This window comes from Bubalus bubalis, chromosome 11 (assembly GCF_019923935.1).
Source record: "Bubalus bubalis isolate 160015118507 breed Murrah chromosome 11, NDDB_SH_1, whole genome shotgun sequence".
NCBI lineage: Eukaryota > Metazoa > Chordata > Mammalia > Artiodactyla > Bovidae > Bubalus > Bubalus bubalis.
Window position 1 is genome coordinate 80,483,807 of NC_059167.1, and position 19,538 is coordinate 80,503,344.

Consider the following 19,538-nt stretch of genomic DNA (forward strand, 5'->3'; position numbering starts at 1 on the left):
AAACTCAGAAGGAGAAGCACTCACTGTGTTCCCCATAGGTGCAGTCTATGCAGGTGTTGGAGGAGATCATGAGGGTGTGACCAGAGAACTGGACTTGTACCTGACCTTAAAATGTATGTTCCACCCACTCTTCCTGCACAAGCAACAACTTTCAAAGATGAAACCTTGAAAGAGCTATATGATGTTGAGACCCATAAACCAGGTAAGGCCTCTAGATGAATTTATAAAATTCTAATGGGTGTGTTCAGAGATCTTCTCATCCTCTGGCTGCCCAGAACAAGCCTCATAAGGAAATTCCTTTGCTTATTAAAACTGCCACCTACCAACCTAAAGTGGTCCACCTCTTTATTTAGCCTCTCCTTGCCCTCCACGTATGGGGGCCAGTTTGTGAACCTACACAGGATCCCAACTTACCTCTCTAGGTAACAGTTCAGTTTTTCCATCATAGAAGAAGCTATATCATCATAAAAAATCATTTAGCAAAGCCTGGGGCTTTTTGGTTGTCTTCTCTTCCAAGGCTAGGAGCAGAGATGTAAATAAGTAATGTTTAGAAGGGTTTAGGTTCTAGTTAAACCCCCAGGCTCCGAAATCAAATACTTCATTCACTCATATATTGATTCATTCATTTATTCCACAAATATTGAATTCATATTATTTGATGGACTTGATGGTGTCTCAAGCCCACTCCAGTACTCTTGCCTGGAAAATCCCATGGATGGAGGAGTCTGTTAGGCTGCAGTCCATGGGGTCACTAAGAGTCGGACATGACTGAGCGACTTCACTTTCACTTTTCACTTTAATGCATTGGAGAAGGAAATGGCAACCCACTTCAGTGTTCTTGCCTGGAGAATCCCAGGGATGGGGGAGCCTGGTGGGCTGCCGTCTCTGGGGTCGCACAGAGTCGGACACGACTGAAGCGACTTAGCAGCAGTAACAGCAAGCCTAGTGAATATCTATTGAATAAACTGTGAACTCAGGCAGTGGAGAGACAGACCTGGTACTAATTTTGGCTTCACCACTTTGAACAGTGCATGACCTTGGATAGTTTACTTAGGCTTTCTGATTATCTGTTCCATCATCCGTGAAATGGGAATAGAATAGTATTAACACCTTTTTATTGTCATGTGGAATAATATATGCAAAGCCTTATTTTTTATAATTATTATTCATTCCTATTGGTTTAACTAGACACTGAAAGGGCAGCATGTATCTCACAAGCCTGCACTTCTGTCTCTGTCACTAATTCAGCAAGAATCAGCAGAAATGTGAGAGGTTCACTCCATAGTCCAAGGTAGGGTGCCACTGTGTTTTATTTTTGTTGTGGTTCTTCCACCGGTTGAGAAGCACTTGTGTGTCTTGGCATCTCTAAGATAAGAAAGAATCAAATATGGAATCACAGTACTTGTATGTACCACTAAGGACCCAGTAGCTTTAATGACTTGTGAGTTTCACTTCTGAAAGAGAAATCACTACCGAAAAGCACAAACACCTCAAGCCAAAAGGAAGGATGTGCAACCACTGGCACAAACCCACAGCTCAGCCCTCACATACGTTGTGTGGTTCTTCCAGGACAGGGCTGCCAGTCCAAGCCAAGAGAAAGTGCAGCTCACCCCAGCCCCCAGGCCTGGAGCAGCCATGATCTCTACTTTCACCTTGACGCTTGGGTTGTTGTTATTTCTGATGAGAAAAATGACAGCTTAAAACTGGCTGGATTTATAATTTCTCTTATCACCCATATTTATTAGTTGAATGCCATGCTCTTTCTGCTCATCATGACAAAAGCCTTGTTTTTCAGGAAGAACCATTGGAGACTCAGTGACCCAGGCAGGGGGCCATGTAACCCTCTCTTAAGGGATGCACCTGACATTGAACTATACCTACGAAATGTGGGTCTTCCTTCCTCTTTGGGTATGTCCAATACATCATGAAAAATGAAGAGAAAGATTATAAAGGTTTGCAGGCCCCTCAGGTTAGAAGTCAACGTCCTTTCAGTTGCAGAAATCCTCCATCTGAGCACCAGACACTGTTTTGTGTGCACTCTTGTGTGTCTTCAAAACCCTGCCCGTACCGAGCAGGGGATAAATTGTCCTCTAATAGCTCATTGATCGAACCTACAAGACCAGCAATGCAGGAAAGGAATGTTCTTTGCCATCAGTTATTTTAAAATATGTACCCTGTGATTTTCTGATAATACCCTTTTAATTAAAATGTCTTCTATAAATCAATAATAAAAACATTAATTTCTCTGGAGGAAAAATGGGCAATCTACAAAAAGAAGTATAAATGGACAGCCAATTTATAATGAGGTATACAAGTTCCTTAGCAGAGAAACATAAAAATAGATCATTGTGATTCATTTTCCACCTATTAAAGCAATGAAGGTTACACACACAGACACACACACACACACACACAATTATGGAATTCCTTCTCTGTTAGTCCAAGGACTTTACCCAGCCTTTTCCCAAATGGGCACCACTAGCCTTGAGCCACTCACTCTGAGACCAGAAATAAAGACTGCAAATACTCAGGTCCAACATCATCTAACCTCAGTGCAAGCTTATATACCTGAAGAGCAATTCTTTCAGCCCTGAAAAACTAGACAAAATGATGCCTAGGCTGGGGAAGGAAATAGAGAGAAAACAAGGCTTCAAGAAAGCCAGAAGAATGTTAAGAGATCCAATATCCCAACAAACCCTGTAGTTTCTTCAGGAAGAGACAAGAAAAACAGCAAAAATTTTGGAGCCAGAAATGTTAAAGACAGAAGTTTCCCTATTGCAAAATATTCTATCCAGGTATCCAACTTGGCCATGTACTACTCAGAGACACAGTGCCAAGGGCACCGGGGAAGCTGTGCAAAAACTTCAGGGGCTCAGGTAACAGGTGCAGTGCAGCTGGGAGCCTCTGACCAAGGAGCCCTGTGCTCTCTCACAGTCTGCCAGGATGTCGTTAGAAGACAGGGAAAATGAAATCAGCTATAATCGCTTTGAATTCCAGGGGCACCGCAGTTCTTTGACTGAAAATGGGTTGAGGGGAAAGGGTCTCAGAAATGGACCTGCTCTCAATTAAGCCAGCTCTCCCCTGTGCTTTGAGGCTTCCTTAAAGGATATTTAGGAATTAGGTTGTAATAACTTGCATCCCAGTCTTGGCCCAACTGCTTATCTGCTATGCAAATTTGGCCACATTAATTGGTGTCTCAGAGCTTTAGTTTTTCATCTGTAAAAGAGAAATAAAAATAATCACACAGTATAACATGGGGATGAAATGAGAAAAGATAGGCTAAAAGAAACAGATCAGGTCTCAAAGCACTATAGCAATTCTGCCCTCTTACAGCAATCTCTACCTAGTCCCGACCACCTAACAAGACTTACCAACCCCCTAGTTTACCACACCACACAGCCTCAACCTCCACCCCTGACCCAGGCTGTTGTGATCAATAAGTCGTATTCTCTCCCTTGAGGACCCAATTAAGAAACTGAATGGAGTGACAGATAGATAGATAGCACTGTCTTCTATAGAGTGGAAGAATTTGGTAGTTCACAGAAATTATTATATTTACAACCAGACATCATTAATCTTTGTGAAGGTATCCCTGCTTTATATAATCAAAATAATATTTTGAATCAAAATAATCAGTATGGTATTCTACCTTTTCTTTTCCAAAGCAACATAAACAGAATATTCAAAGTTCTCTCAAACACTGGCTGCATTTTTTTTCTTTTTTTTCTTTCTTTGTTGTTTTCTAAAACAACAAAAATAATAAGAAACACCCTTGTACTCAAAAGACTCAACCTAAACTATTAAGTAATCATTCTCCAAACATTCATTGATCAGTTAGTTGAAAAGTGAAGAATTTAGCATGGACCAACACATTGGTAAGAGGATTAGAAAATAAAGATCATGCCTTCTTGAGAAAAGACTTATTGAACTTCTCAATGGGTACAAAGCTGTACAGGATTTGTGTAGGATTGAGTAGCAATGTGTAGGATTACTAATTTATCCCCCTGCCACCTTTCCCCTTAGGTAACTGTAAATTTGTTTTTGAAGTCTATGAGTCTGTTTCTGTTTTATAAATATTCATTTGTTCATTCATATCATTAAATTTTTATAAGATTCTTTTAGACAAAGCTGCTAAATTCAAGGCACTTTCTGTAAACTTAAATTGGCTCAAATGTTTGCAAGACATTTACTATTTTGTGTTTCATTGGGAAAATAATAAGATAATAATATCATGTATCATTTGCTGAGTGATCACAGGCCCTATAATACTATCAATAATGATAATAGCTAACATTTGTTAAGCACTTAATGTATGAAGTATTGTTCTAAGTGCATCACACACATTATTTATTTAATGTTTACTACAGCCCCATGAAGTGGGTACAATTATTAGCACCAAGGAAACTGAGGCACAGAGAAACTAACTAACTTGCCTGAGAACAGTCAGTAAGAGAGCCAGCTTAGAGTACAGGTGCTGCTGCTTCTGCTGCTAAGTCTCTTCAGTCGTGTCCAACTCTGTGCAACCCCATAGACGGCAGCCCACCAGACTCCCCCGTCCCTGGGATTCTCCAGGCAAGAACACTGGAATGGGTTGCCTTTTCCTTCTCCAATGCATGAAAGTAAAAAGTGAAAGTGAAGTCGCTCAGTCGTGTCTGACTCTTAGCGACCCCATGGACTGTAGCTCGCCAGGCTCCTCCATCCATGGGATTTTCCAGGCAAGAGTACTGGAGTCGGGTGCCATTGCCTTCTCCGAGAGTACAGGTAGAGTCCCCCAAATCCTGCATTCTCAACCACTATACTTTGCTAACTCCCACGTTATCTGTAATTCTCACCACAAAACCACAGTTTGGTATTGTTATCCTCATTTTACAGGAAACGGGACTGAAATTGTGGTAACTTCTCAAAACCCAATCCAGTTAGTTAGTGGCAAGGCTAATTAACACTCAAACTTAAATCTATTTGGCTCCCAACCACATTCACATTTCACTTTGCCCTTCTGTATAATGCTGCTGTCCATGGCTTCCCCACATGAGGGAATGGCCGCATGTAAAGATTCCACACAGAAAACTGTCCTGTTGTGTCGCACAATTTTATCCCTCATCCTGACTTGTTCATGGTCATCTAACATGAATTCATGTAAGGTATGCCTGTTAAATGATAGCACAATGTTGAGTTAGGTAGCTATAATGTTAGATCATATTAGGTGGATTGTAACAGCCAAAATAAAATTTAATGGTGAAACCTTCTGCATATATTTTTCTGAAAATTGATTGTGGTGTATAGAACCAGGGACCCTGGACTTACAGTATCTTTTGTGAACATGAACTGGTTGTACAACCCACTCATACTAGCTCAAGGAAAAGGAGAGTGTTTGAAAGGATACAGGTGAATCTCATAAAACCCATTTGCAAAAAATACAGCTAGACCTCACAGGAAGAAGAAAGCCATCAATTTGCTGTTCTTTCTAAACCTAGTTCTCTCAGAAAGTATAATCAGTTCTCTTGGGAGACCAGCTTCCACTGTAAGCCTGCTAGTTTCTGCTCCACAATAACCTGAGTATGAACCTACCTAGCTTTCATTTGCCAAGAGATGACTCTGACTGGAACTTAATAGGGTTTTATAGCTCTAGTGACAAATATTGTCTAACTACCATTTCTATACCCCTACTCCAAATTCGTAAGCCCAGGATTTACCCAGACTTGATATGTTATAGTCAGGAAAACAAGGTCACTTTTGACAAACATGACCCTAGATTCATCTCTTAAAGGGCACTTCCAGTGGCGGGGATACAGGCTGGAAAGGAGTCTCAAAAGTAGAAAACAACTATAAGCTCAAAATAATATCATGTGAAGAATCAAGGATGTCATATGAAGAAACCAGGGATGTTCATAAGGAATACTTTTAAAAACCAGAACAGAGCTGTCCTTGGGTTTTCAGAAACATACAATACAAAGTGCACAGGTTGTCACCTACTCTACTTGGTGTAGCATAGCCAGCTGAAGCCGAGGAATCACTGGACTTCCAGTCCTCATCTTACCCTAACTCCCAGGGCACCAAGGGCTGATCCTGACTTTGGTTCCAGTTTCGTCTTGGTGTTTTACATCAGAGTGTTTGGCCTACATCATGAACGGCTGTGTGTGATGCCACTAGGTGGCAATGTGGACGTTTTATTTAAAAGACCATGGATGGTTTGCTGTACAGGTGGCCCTACAAATAGTGCAGACGTGTGCATTTGTGCTGCCTTTGATGGGGTGGAAATCCCTTTTGATTTCTAAAGTAAATGAGGAGAACTTACAGCAATAATAGACTCCTTTGAACAACTAACATATATTCAAAATTCTGTAACAGAGACCTGTGGTAAAAATGGTGAAGACCCAGCAAGTTTCGTTGGCTATTCTGTGGCTTCAGTTACACTGTAAGTTGGGGAGTTTCTGGATATGGGAAGATGAAGAATAAATGGATATTTTTTCAAAATTCTGAAAGGGATAAGGGATTCCCAGTGACTAAATTGGAGTGCCCTCTTGGAAATGTGTAAGGAAAGAAATCTGTAGAAATGCCGCACTAATGGTAATATTCTCTGCTTGCCAATGTCTTTGAGAACAGGGGTAAGCGGTAAAAATGGAGTGGAGCAGAGTCCCCAATACCTGAGTGCCCAGGAAGGAGACCTCGTCACAATCAACTGTAATTACTTAGAAGGAATGACCACTTTACAGTGGTTGCAACAGAATCCTGGAGGAGGCATCATCTCCTTGCTTATTCTGAGCCTAGAGATGAAGAGGAAAGGAAGAGTAAGTGCCACAATAAACAGCAGGGAACGTTACAGCTCCCTGAACATCACAGCCTCCCAGCCCACAGACTCTGCCATCTACTTCTGTGCTGTGGAGACACAGTGCTCTGCAGACATCTGGAACCTGTACCCAAACTCTGAAGCTGAAAGGCATCATCTCTTCTCATCCTTGTCTTTCCATATTCATCTGTCTCTTTCATCAGACCGATGAGACTCCTTTGACCAACTAAAATATATTCCAAATGATGCATTTCAAAAACTTTTTAAATTTAAGATTTCCCCCCTGCAGACCACCCCTAATCGCTAAAGCATCATCACCAAGTATGTTAACTAGAACAATATATGAGCTATTGCATAAGAAGTAGAATATACACTCTCTGGAGCTAAATTGCCAGGGTATAAAAATACTGGTTCCACCTCTTGCTAACTGGATGATCTTGGTCAAGTTACCTTTCTATATGCCTCAGTTTTTACTCAATTATTTAAAAAAAAAAAAAGGGAAACCGTTAACCACAGTACCTAACTCCTATTTGTGGGATGACATGTGATAACACATGCAACGTGCTTGAAATAGTCCCCAGTCCATGTACATGCTAAGTTGCTTCAGTCATGTCTGACTCTTTGTGACCCTATGGACTGTAGCCCACCAGTCTCCTCTGTCCATGGGATTCTCCAGACAAGAATACTGGAGTAGGTTGCCATTCCTTCTCCAGGGGATCTTCCCGACCCAGGATCGAAGCCACGTCTCCTGCATCTATGGCATTGCAGGCAGGTTCTTTACCACTGAGCCACTGGGGAAGCCAGTCCATAGTTAGTATTATATAAGTGGTAGATATTATTAGTAGTATAATAGATTCAGATGCATCATAAGTTTACTAATACTCACTGATGTGTTAATACCTCAGATCTTTGGAGAAATGAATGGGATGTAAATAACAAGCACCTAATGATGCTAAAGCTGAAACTCCAGTACTTTGGCCACCTCATGTAAAGAGTTGACTCATTGGAAAAGACTCTGATGCTGGGAGGGATTGGGGGCAAGAGGAGAAGGGGACGACAGAGGATGAGATGGCTGGATGGCATCACCGACTCGATGGATGTGAGTTTGAGTGAACTCCAGGAGTTAGTGATGGACAGGGAGGCCTGGCGTGCTGCAATTTATGGGGTCGCAAAGAGTCGGACATGACTGAGCGACTGAACTGAACTGACTGAATAATAATTTTAGCTTCCAAATTCTTTTCTAATAATACCCATCAATTATTGACCTTTTTAAATCATATTAGGAAAAACATCAAATGGCCTTAGAAAACCTTGTAGAAGGATAACTTTATGTTTGGTTTGAGTGGGAAGATAAAAAACTGGGTAAAGTGGCCCTGGGGAAGCTCAACAACTGCTTTGGGAAAAATACAGATTCTAAGTTTCTCACATGGAGAACTCTAACAGAAAACTGCGTTTATGAAAATTCATGAAACAAATTATCAAACCCAGTGGGTCTCACTTGTTGGTTCTCTACTTTAGCTTCACCAAGAATTCCTTGCATCATTATTCCTCACCCTCAGTGAAATTCTTAACATAAGCATGAGAACTATTGTTAATAGGGATTTCCCTTCCCCAGTGGCTCAGCAGTAAAGTATCCTCCTCAATGCTGGAGACACAGGGGATGTGGGTTCGATACCTGGGTTGGGAAGATCCCCTGGAAGAGGGTATGGTAACCCACTCCAGTATTCTTGCTTGGAGAATCCCCATGGACAGAGGAGCCTGGCAGGCTGCAGTCCATAGCGTTGCAAAGAGTCAAACACCACTGAAGTGACTTAGCATGCACGTACTATTGTTATTATTGTTCTTGTTGCTCAGTAAAATAATGCACACATTAACTTATAACTAAATCTTTTTCTTTTAAAATCAAAGATTTTTTTAAATCAAAATACTACCGGCACATATCTAAAAAGTAAGAGGCATTACAAAGGTCTGTTCTCCCACTCCCATCCCATCAAAAAAAAAAACTACAGCAATATGATGTTCTACTCCCACTGTCAATCCAACTCCATTTTAGCAGTTTCTAAGTTATACGCTTTCTCCTTGATTTGTCAGTATTAGATATTATCTACCTATGGCTGATTTATGTTTATGTATGGGCAGAAAACAATACAACATTGTAAAGTAATTATCTTCCAACTAAAAATAAATACATTTTTAAAAAATATTAGACATTATCTACTGACTTTATTTTATGGTAACACATCATCACTCTCACCTTCCTAACGTGGTTATATCACAATATGGAGTTAAACTGATAGTCATGACAAATATGATTATGACCATGTCAATACTGTCACTGTCCAGCCAAAATGAGTACAGTGATTACATTTCCTTTCTAGTACAACTGAAAGTGAAAGTGAAAGTCACTCATGCATGTCCAACTCTGCAAATTCTCCAGGCCAGAATACTAGAGTGGGTAGCCTGTCCCTTCTCCAGGGGATCTTCCCAACCCAGGAATTGACCTGGGGTCTCCTGCATTGCAGGCGGATTGTTTACCAACTGAGCTATCAGAAAGGAACTTTTAGTTAATAATTGCCTCATTTTTTTATTTGTCCTATATCAATTTCCTATTTATTCTGTGAGTTCTTCAACAGATTTTTTTAAATATTTGTGAATAATTTCTCCCAAATGCATCAAATATATCAAGTAGAGTATCCATTTTTTTTTCTTTTTTTCCTACAGATTCTCTGTTCCTTGACCTCTATCATCGGCCCTGTGTGAACTAATCACTCTTTGACTTTGTTGCACAAATGTTATCCTAGGACTTTTTAGCATTGCTCACCGTATTGGTTATCTTGCATCTTGAACCTCATGTATCTTCATTTTTTGGTTCAGTCCTTATTTTGGATAAAACACATTCTCTGAAACGTCTGTAATAAAAGCTGCATGGGAATTTTCTTCCATCACTCTTTGCATGCCTGAAAATATCTTTATTCTACCCTCACACTTTATTAATATTTTGACTGAATATAAGACTTTATGTTGAAATTCTATCAGTATTTCCAGTATTGGAGAAAAGAAGCTATTTCCATTGGGTTTTTTAATGACAGGGAAAGTACAGAGCACTTCTGGTGACTTTCTCAGTATTTTGAAGGTAGCATTCGACTATTTCTTTATATCCAGAGTTGCTGTTAAGTTCTTGTACTGGAAGAGCTCATCGCCCATTTCGTTCAGAAGACATGTGCAGATGAGGGCTTCCGTCATGGCAGAGAGGTCACAGTTGGCAGACGGGCGACGGTCTTCAAAGTAGCCTTTCTTCTCCTGGCAAACAGTCCGAGGGATGTGGATGCTGGCACCAAGGTTGGCTACACCGGCAGAGAAGTCCTTGATGGTGGATGTTTCATGGAATCCAGTTAGGCGCCGGGCGTTGTCCAGGGCCCCCTTGGGTTCGTAGGCTCAGATGTGGTACTGCTGCCCCTTGCTTAGTTTCTCAGTGCCCTCCTCAGTGTACTTCAGACCATTCTCCTCTCAAATGGCCTTGGTGCTAAAGTTGGTGTGACAGCCGGCACCATTCCAGTTCCCAAGAATGGGCTTAGGATCAAAGGTGGCGATCACTCTGAAGTCTTCGCACACATGATGCAAGATGAAATGGGCCACCCACAGATGATCTCCCATGTTGACTCCTTCACAGGGTCCTATCTGGAATTCCCACTGCGCAGGCATGACCTCGGCGTTCCTATCCCGGATCTTGATGCCTGCCTGCAAGCAGGCCGGGTAGTGAATCTCCACAATGTCCCTGCGGTAAGCCTTGTCCGCTCCCACACCACAGTAGTATGGATGTTGGGGCCCAGGAAAGCCGTTGGAAGGCCAACCAAAGGGGTGCCCATCTGTGCCCATGAGGGTATATTCCTGCTCCATTCCAAACCATAGGCACTGGTTGCTGACTATGTCCATTATCCGTTTATAAGTGTGCCTTCAATTGGTGTCAGCAGGCTTTCGGTTGTACTTGAAGACTTCACAGAACACCAGCTTGTTGGGGTCCTTGTGGAAAGGGTCCCGAAACATGGCATCAGGGACAAGATACATGTCACTGTAGGCGTCTTCAGACTGAAAAGTAACTAGAGCCATCAAAATTCCACAGGCAACTCTTCTATACACTTGGGCTCAGAATTCAAGGTTCAGATCTTGCAGTGCAGTCCTTCTCCAATACCGTCAATCCAGATGTACATAGCTTGGACTTTCTTGCCCTGAGGTAGGGCCATGGACACCTGCTTGATGCCTTTGTTCAAGTGGGAGCTCGCCAAGGTAGCCATGGTGGAAGGTATTCCGGGCACCAAGCAAGCAGAAGAGCAGGCAGCGAGAGCCAGGTGAGGAGAAGAGAGGCAAGGAGGCCGGGCGTGCTGCTTAGACAGCCTGCTCTTCTCCCATTCTAGGCTCTGCGTGTTTGTTCAATAAATATTTATTGAGGGACTGTTTTGGACCAGACAATAGCCTAGACATTGTGTACACAAAAATAAACAAGGCAAAGTCCCTCCACCCATGAAGCTTATATCAGTATGATGCAGAGAGGGACATAAGAAATACAGGAATAAACAAATTCACTCATTCCACCAATATTTACCAAGCACTTACTATGTATCAGGTATGTTCTAAGTCCAGAAGATATAGCAATGAACAAAATAAACAAAAAAGCTTCTCCCATTGAATTAATGTTCTAGTGAGTAAATGAACAAGGTATACCATATCTTATAAATGTTCAGAGGAAAATAAAAGAAAATTATAAGACAGAGCAAGAGTGGAGAACACTTTCATTGATTGGTCAGGGAGAAAAAGTCTCTGATATTTAGGCTGGCATTCAAATGAAAAGAAAGAACAGGTCCTGCTAAGAAATGGGGAGAAAGGATTTGGGGTATAGGGAAATCAAATAAAAAGCTTTAAAATGGGAGAAAGCCTGGAATTTTCCAGGACTAGGAATGAGATGAGCAGAGTGAATGAGAAAGAAGTTGGTGTGAGATGTTTCCTTGAGGTGTCACATAGATGCTTACAAAAGCCATAGTGAGTAAGACTGGGATATCTACTAATAAGTATAATGAGAAGCTGCTGGAAAAGGTAAATAGGCCAGTGACATGGTTTCATTTACCTTCTTCAAAAACATTACTTGGTTCTGGTATGGAAAGTAGATAAAGAGAGGCAGGGAGGCAGAAGTAGCAGAGGGTAGTGGGGAGGAGACCATTTAGCAGACTGTTGAAATGTTGAAATAATCCTTGTAAAAAGATAGTGATTTGGACTAGGATGAAAAAAAAGGAGATGAAAAGAAATATGCAAATATGAGACATATTTGACAGTGATATTAACAGAACTAATTTATGGTTTAAGTGAGTGAGAAGGCAAAGAAAAAGGAGCAGAACTAAGAATGATTACTTGATGTGTGTCCTAAGCAATTAGGTACATTTGGATGTGACTTCCTGACATAGGTAAGACTCAGTTCAGTTCAGTTCAGTTGCTCAGTCATGTCCAATTCTTTGCAACTCCATGGACTGCAGCACGCCAGGCCTCCCTGTCCATCACCAATTCCCAGACTTTACTCAAACTCATGTCCATTGAGTCAGTGATGCCATCCAAACACCTCATCCTCTGTCATCCCCTTCAATCTTTCCCAGCATCAGGGTCTTTTCCGATGAGTCGGTCCTTCAAATCAGGTGGCCAAAGTATTGGAGTTTCAGCTTCAACATCAGTCCTTACAATGAATATCCAGGACTGATTTCCTTTAGGATGGACTGGTTGGATCTCTTTACAGTCCAAGGGACTCTCAAGAGTCTTCTCCAACACCACAGTTTAAAAGCATCAGTTCTTCAGTGCTCAGCTTTCTTTTTAGTCCAACTTTCACATCCATACATGACTACTGGAAAAACCATAGCCTTGACTAGACAGACCTTTGTTGGCAAGTAATGTCTCTTCTTTTTAATGTGTTGTCTAGGTTGATCATAACTTTTCTTCCCAGGAGCAAGTGTCTTTTAATTTCATGGCTGCAGTAACCATCTGCAGTAATTTTGGAGCCCAAAAAACTGGAACAGGTTTGAAGAGAAATTACGATTAATATTTTAGCCATATTGGGTTTATGATACCCATTAGAAATCTAAATGAAGATGCCATAGAGAAAGTTCAATAAATGAGTTTGGAACTTAATAAAGAGATCAGGGATAGATCTAAAACTTCAGCTGTCATTGACATGTAGATAGCATGTAAAGCCAAGGGACATGGAGAGATAGATTTTCTGGGAATAAATAGAGTTACTGAAGAGATGAGAACTTGAATCAGATTTGGGTACTATGACACAAAGCTGAGCAGAAAAGGGAAAAAACACAGCAAAGAGGACCGAGAGGTAGTGACCATATGGCAGGGGAAAATACAAAGAGCCAGAGAGGGATGTATATAACTGAAAGAGGGGACTGCCGAGAGGTTGAGCAAGATAATAACAAAGGTGACCACTGGATTTGCAGCAAGGGAGTTCTAGTGCATTCGGCAGAAACAGTGTCCTGAGTTGGGAGGATGGATAATGAATTGAAATTGGTTAAACAAAAATAATGTGGCACAATTGGTAAAGAATCCACCTGCCGATGCAGGAGACACCAGAAACACAGGTTCGATCCCTGGGTCAGGAAGATCTCCTGGAGTAGGAAATGGCAACCCACTCCAGTATTCTTGCCTGGAAAATTCCATGGACAGAGGAACCTGATGGGCTACAGTTCATGGGGTCGCAAAGAGTTGGACACAGCTGAGTACACAAGAAACAAAGAGGTAATGGGAAGTAAAGCTATAGAAGCAGAAAAGAGAGTTCATTTGAGAAATTGTGTTGGGAAAGAAAGCAGGTAAGTTATAGTTGAGAACAAAACAGAGGTGAGGGAGCAGTTTGTTGTTCTGTTGGTTGGTTTGTTCGTAGAACAGTAGACAACAGGGTACATTTTCAAAAGGCAAAACTATTTTAAGGTGTTCCTTTACTGTTACTATTCATAGAAACTCATATCTAATTTATAAAACTAAAGATGTTCATGGATTATATCACTAAATAAATGTAAATGATTCATTTGCAGAAAAGTGACCTCTGGGGGATTGCTTACATTCTTACTTGTAATTTAACTGTGTTTTCTGCATTAGCCCTGAAGTTTGAGTAGCTCAAGTTTAAATTTTTTTAGCTGAATTAGCATATGTCCTGGTTACATACCTTAAGGCAATACCTAAGTCTCTCCTAGTGCAACAAATGTTTGAAAAATTAATGATGACTGTGGGAAGACTAACATTGTATCAGCCAAAGTGAAGTTCTGGGGGAAAGGAGACATTTTCAGTCATTGTCCAATAAAAGTCATGAAATATCTCTTTTTCTAAATAAATTCAAGGTAACACTTCAGAATTATATTTACCCTCATTGAAGTCACTGCAGTTGAAAGGAAAGATGCAAAAGAAGTATAGACCAAGCAATCACTGCTCCCTCAGTCTGTCACAAAGTATGAGACAAGAACCCTAGAGACCCCAGGCCCAACAAGCAGTGCCTGCCCATGGCACTACTCCAGAGAGGGCCAATAATATTTTATTCTGTGTGATGGCAGCTTCTGGAATTTTGCAACAGAAAGGCCAAGTCATCCAGATACTGTTGACCCTAAGAATGTAGCCCACAATCCTAGAAAAGACCTTAAAATCCACAGCTGGTGTGTACTCACTCATTGCAGCTTGTGTCTTTCTTCCCACTGACTCCTGTCCAGGTTTGGATTCACTACTGCTAAACTAGATGTTTCTTTTCTTTTAAGTATTATTTCAGAGCAGAGCTTTGTGATGACTTGAAGTGTGTCTGTGTACGTGTATGTGACCTTCATTAATATTTCATAACAAATTCCCACTCTATTCTGACTTTTTTTAAAAGGTTCAGATCAGGAAATAGATTTTATGAATTAAATATCTTTGTTTTGTCTTTCTGCTAGAAGTCACAGTGTACTCTTGGACAGAAAGATCAGCCTATCAGAGGATATAAAAATTTACCTATCAGATTGCCTTATCATTCTGGAGAAGGAAATGGCAACACACTCCAGTATTCTTGCCTGGAGAATCCTGGGGACAGGGGAGCCTGGTGGGCTGCTGTCCATGGGGTCGCACAGAGTTGGACACAACTGAAGCAACTTAGCATGCAACATGCATAGCATATCATTATAATGCTTAGAAATACCACTGATTAGAAGTACATTCTAAAGGAGATCAGCCCTGGACATTCTTTGGAAGGAATGATGCTAAAAGCTGAAACTCCAGTACTTTGGCCACTCACGCGAAGAGTTGACTCATTGGAAAAGACTCTGATGCTGGGAGGGATTGGGGAGGAGAAGGGGACGACAGAGGATGAGAATGGCTGGATGGCATCACCGACTCGATGGACATGAGTTTGAGTGAACTCCGGGAGATGGCGATGGACAGGGAGGCCTGGCGTGCTGCGATTCATGGGGTCGCAAAGAGTCGGACACGACTGAGGCGACTGAACTGAACTGAACTGAGAAGCTACATAATGGACAGCATGACTAAAATTTATCTGCTAGTCATGAGTCAGAGACTTCATACTTTACACATGCATTCCAACAGTACAGTCTGTAATACAGAGGGAAATTCTAGATGATCCCTAACAACCTCTCCCAGCCTGAGAGATCTACATTTGGCCTCAAGTGTTAGCTATTTGAAAATAAATCAAGGATTCTGTGGCCACTGGAATTTGGAATAAAAATCAAAGCACATTTGAGGAAGCGATGTTTTTCATTTAGGCAAGGAAGATTATAACGTTTGTAAAAGCATAGATTGCATGGGTCTCTTTTTTAAAAAAATGTCATTTGCTCAAGATATACAGTCAGGAGACAAGGAAAAAGAATGAACAAGTGTTGAAAGTCCATTTATTCAGACTATACTTCAGATAAATGGGTCCTGTCAGATAGTAAATAAAAGCATCTTCCAAAGAGGTGTAGGATATTGGAAAAAAGTCGCAGGACACTATTTCATACTAGCCTCCTGGATATCACAGTCATATTCTGCTATTAGGGAAGACAATATATATTTTCTTAGTTGTGTGTTCTTTTCTTTGTGAAAGCCTTATTAACCAAACTGATCTATCCAAGCACACGAATCAGTGAAAGAGGACAGGAACAGTCAGCCAGAGCTAGCAGGACCAGCTAAAAGACACTCCCTTCCATCAGGCCGAAGAATTGTATGACTCTGTGTGTCCCTGATTCTCCCTTGGTCGCTCTGAACTCAAATGTGAGAGCTTGAAACCTTTATGTTTCAAGGGATTGGATGCTGAGGGAATTAGAGGCTAAATTACATTGACTGCATCCCAGTTCCATCCACAGGCACACGCTAATCAATGTGTATAAGGCTGGATGCTCAGCTCAAAGGTTTCATTCTGCCTCACCTACCACTTAGAGAGGCCATATGATTTTGAGCCATTATATTATTTTCATGCTTCTGGGAATCATTTTAGCTATTTATCCTTTCTGCTCTGGCACATTAAATTATGTTCTTTGGCTCTCCACTTCCTCTTCAAACTTCCTATGTTTTCTCAAGTCCTGAAACATTGCTCCCTTCTCCAGTTAAAGAAAGGGGTTGGACTCCTAAACCCCATTTCCAGGTCAAAGACAGACACTCATCAGTCATTCATCAGTCTTTTTCATTTCATTTGTTGAAGTCTTCCAACATTTCAACTATTAACGAAAGTTTAAATCTCTTCATTGAAGTCCTAAGATAGTGCATCTTATCAATACATGAATTTCTTCTGATGAAGAGACAATTTTAGAGCAAGTTGTTCACACACAAAGCAGTAAGGCACAAAGCCAGCCCTGAGACCATGTTCCATGGATTCCGTCTGGGGGAAAGATGCAAAAGAGGATCAGCTCTAAATACATCATTGACTTCCATAACAGGATCACAGTGGGAGTGAAAGGGTCAGTGGTGACCTGGAGCTAACAAAGGCCAATGACCACCCACCACCACACCTCCATAACCTTTTCTCTCTCTCTTGTCTTTTTTCTTGTCTCTTCTGTTTGTCCTCGAGACCCAACAGAGTTCTCCAAAAGCCTAACAACCTCTGCTAACCTCAGACATGGTTCTATTTCCAAAGCCTTATCAAGTCAATTCTAATTTCAAGCCCCTATTTCCTGATGAGAAACCAGTGTTGAAATTTCACAAAGTGTAAATGAACTTTTAGAATATCTTTCATTTTATGGACAGTTGGAATGACAGAAAGCAGAAGCAGTAAGATGTAGCCAATGATGTCTTGGCGGGAGGATAATCCTAGCTCAGGCTGGAGTTGAAGCTGAAGATGAAGCTGTCTCTTTGGGTTTTTTCTGTGTCAAAAATGGTTCTGAAACCTAAGCTGTAAGAAAATAAATAACAACTAGGCCCTATGATTTGGGGCCAAATAGAAGCAACCACTTTGGAAAAAGGGGGAAAGACCAAAAATGTTAAGAATCAAGAAGGAGAAACCTGAATGTCTACCAACAGAGAAAGTGATTTTTAAAATGTTGGCTCATCTGTACAATGGATACAACCACTACAAATCATATGATCTGGAATTCTGCTTCCAGCCAACATAGAAAAAAGAAGACCAGATTACCCTTCATCTGAAACAACCAAAAAAAAAAAAAAATTCCCCAGACAAATCACATAAAACAACAGTGTCCAGGACACAGTACACCAGGCAACAGATGACAGCTATCCCTGTGAAATGGGAAACAATTGAGGGGAGCCCAAACATTGCCCCCAGATTCTCACCCTGAGAGGGTATCCAGTCTATGGCACAGGGAGGGGAAACTGAGTGAGAACCCCGTGACTCTCCTGAGTCAAGGAGACAAGAGCTGAGATTGGAGGAGCTAGAGCCCACAGGACAGAATACTAGACAAAAGAGAAGTACACAAAGAGAGAACCCTGGAGATCTGCAGCAAATGCCCTCAAATACTCAGCAGAATGAGTCTCAGGCAAGTGTAAATGGCAGGCCATGGAAAGATCCATCCAGAAGGATTAGAGGAAACAGTATCTCTTCAAGTGTACCTAGAATTTAAAAGGAGTTCATCACTTGATCATACATTCCTTAATTCTTTAATAATTTCATACATTTCATTTTTTAAATTCTCATCACTAGCTCCCATCACTAAACAAAAAATTGCTTCATATAAATATTTAAGAAACAATTGCATCTGATGGAGTTAAATAGTAAGGACAAAAATAAATGTCACCCTTCTATAGCACAGGGAAACAGTTACTAATAAACCTAATTTGTTTCTGATATCAATCATACAATTTTCTTTAAAATTACTTTTTAGCGGGAGGTCAGGGGGTGGTTCAGGGTGGGGAACACATGTACACCCGTAGCAGATTCATGTTGATGTGTGGCAGAACCAATACAATATTGTAAAGTAATTAGCCTCCAATTAAAATAAATAAATTTAAATTTAAAAAAAGAGAAATTCAATTAAAAAAACTACTTTTTATCTCTTACCTTTAATTCATTTATGCATAATTTTGAGTTGAGATAAATTCAAACCATGCAGACACTTGTAGAAATGTGGCTTTGTATGATTTAAAGTTTTTATACTTAAATCAACCTCAAAACTCAGTTTTACTCATGATAATGATTGAGTTCATTACACTATATATTGTGACATCATTAAATTATTAAATACTTTCCATATTTCCTCTCATTCTTCATCTTCTTAGATTGAGGACCTATAATTCTTTGGACTCTGCCAGTTATTCTTCCAATCATCTTTGCTGTTGTATTTCTCTGGGCATTTTTTTTTTACTTTAAAGAACAACCAACATTAACGGCTTCTGAAAAGTATTAGACATGATGTCCACATTGACAATTTCTCACGCTGTGCACCTTGCCTTCCCAAGGTAGGAAAACTTTTTAACCTACTTCCCAGGCTCCATTGCCTTAAATTGGGAGGTGAGGCACATGAAGAGTAGTCTAGACAAGGACATTAGTTTCCTTGCTGGGAGACAGTAGAGGCTGCATTGTTCTCAGGTTGGCAGCAACAGCATCATCTTCATCGGTTCAGGAGCAGTAACTTCCTGGTTGGGCCAGCCTGGCTGTATGTTCTGTGGCTGGTGGCACCGGAGGCCACTTCCAGTCCAAAAGATTCACCACCGTCAACTGGTCCTGTGATTGGCACAGGGACAGCCACCTCCTTACTAGGCCAGTTGAATGGGTGGCTCTGGTCTTTGCTCTTAGAAGTCAGGCCCAGAGTCTGTTTCTCTAGACTGAAAATGATTCTTCTAGTCATCTAATACTGCTTCCAAAATCCTTATCTGCGTAGACTAAGTAAAGCTGATTGCTATTTCTTTCTTGTTATGTATCACACTGACATTTCACAGTGTTTACTCTGAAGCCCACCCTGGTTTTCATTTCAATATACTTTAAGCTTGGTATTAGTACTGCCTAACCTTTTCATCCCAGCACATTGATTCATCTTAATAAGGAATACTAGTGATGTTTTACTATGATTTCTGGTTCATTTCTGGCTTGGGAAAACAGTGGAAACAGTGTCAGACTTTATTTTTTTGGGCTCCAAAATCACTGCAGATGGTGACTGCAGCCATGAAATTAAAAGACGCTTACTCCTTGGAAGGAAAGTTATGACCAACCTAGATAGCATATTCAAAAGCAGAGACATTACTTTGCCAACAAAGTTTCGTCTAGTCAAGGCTATGGTTTTTCCTGTGGTCATGTATGGATGTGAGAGTTGGACTG

At 40.9% G+C, this 19,538-nt stretch overlaps 1 pseudogene and 2 gene segments (V, D, J or C); 2 read left to right on the forward strand and 1 right to left on the reverse strand.

Moving 5' to 3' along the window:
- Positions 1–19,538, forward strand: part of LOC102415345 — a gene marked incomplete in the record, with an annotated part of 786,957 nt that overhangs the window by 581,264 nt on the left and 186,155 nt on the right.
- Positions 5,968–7,343, forward strand: LOC102393682. The segment is given in 2 exon segments: positions 5,968–6,415; positions 6,604–7,343. Coding segments are annotated over 2 exon segments (447 nt in total).
- On the reverse strand, positions 9,932–11,115 carry LOC102394008 (annotated as a pseudogene).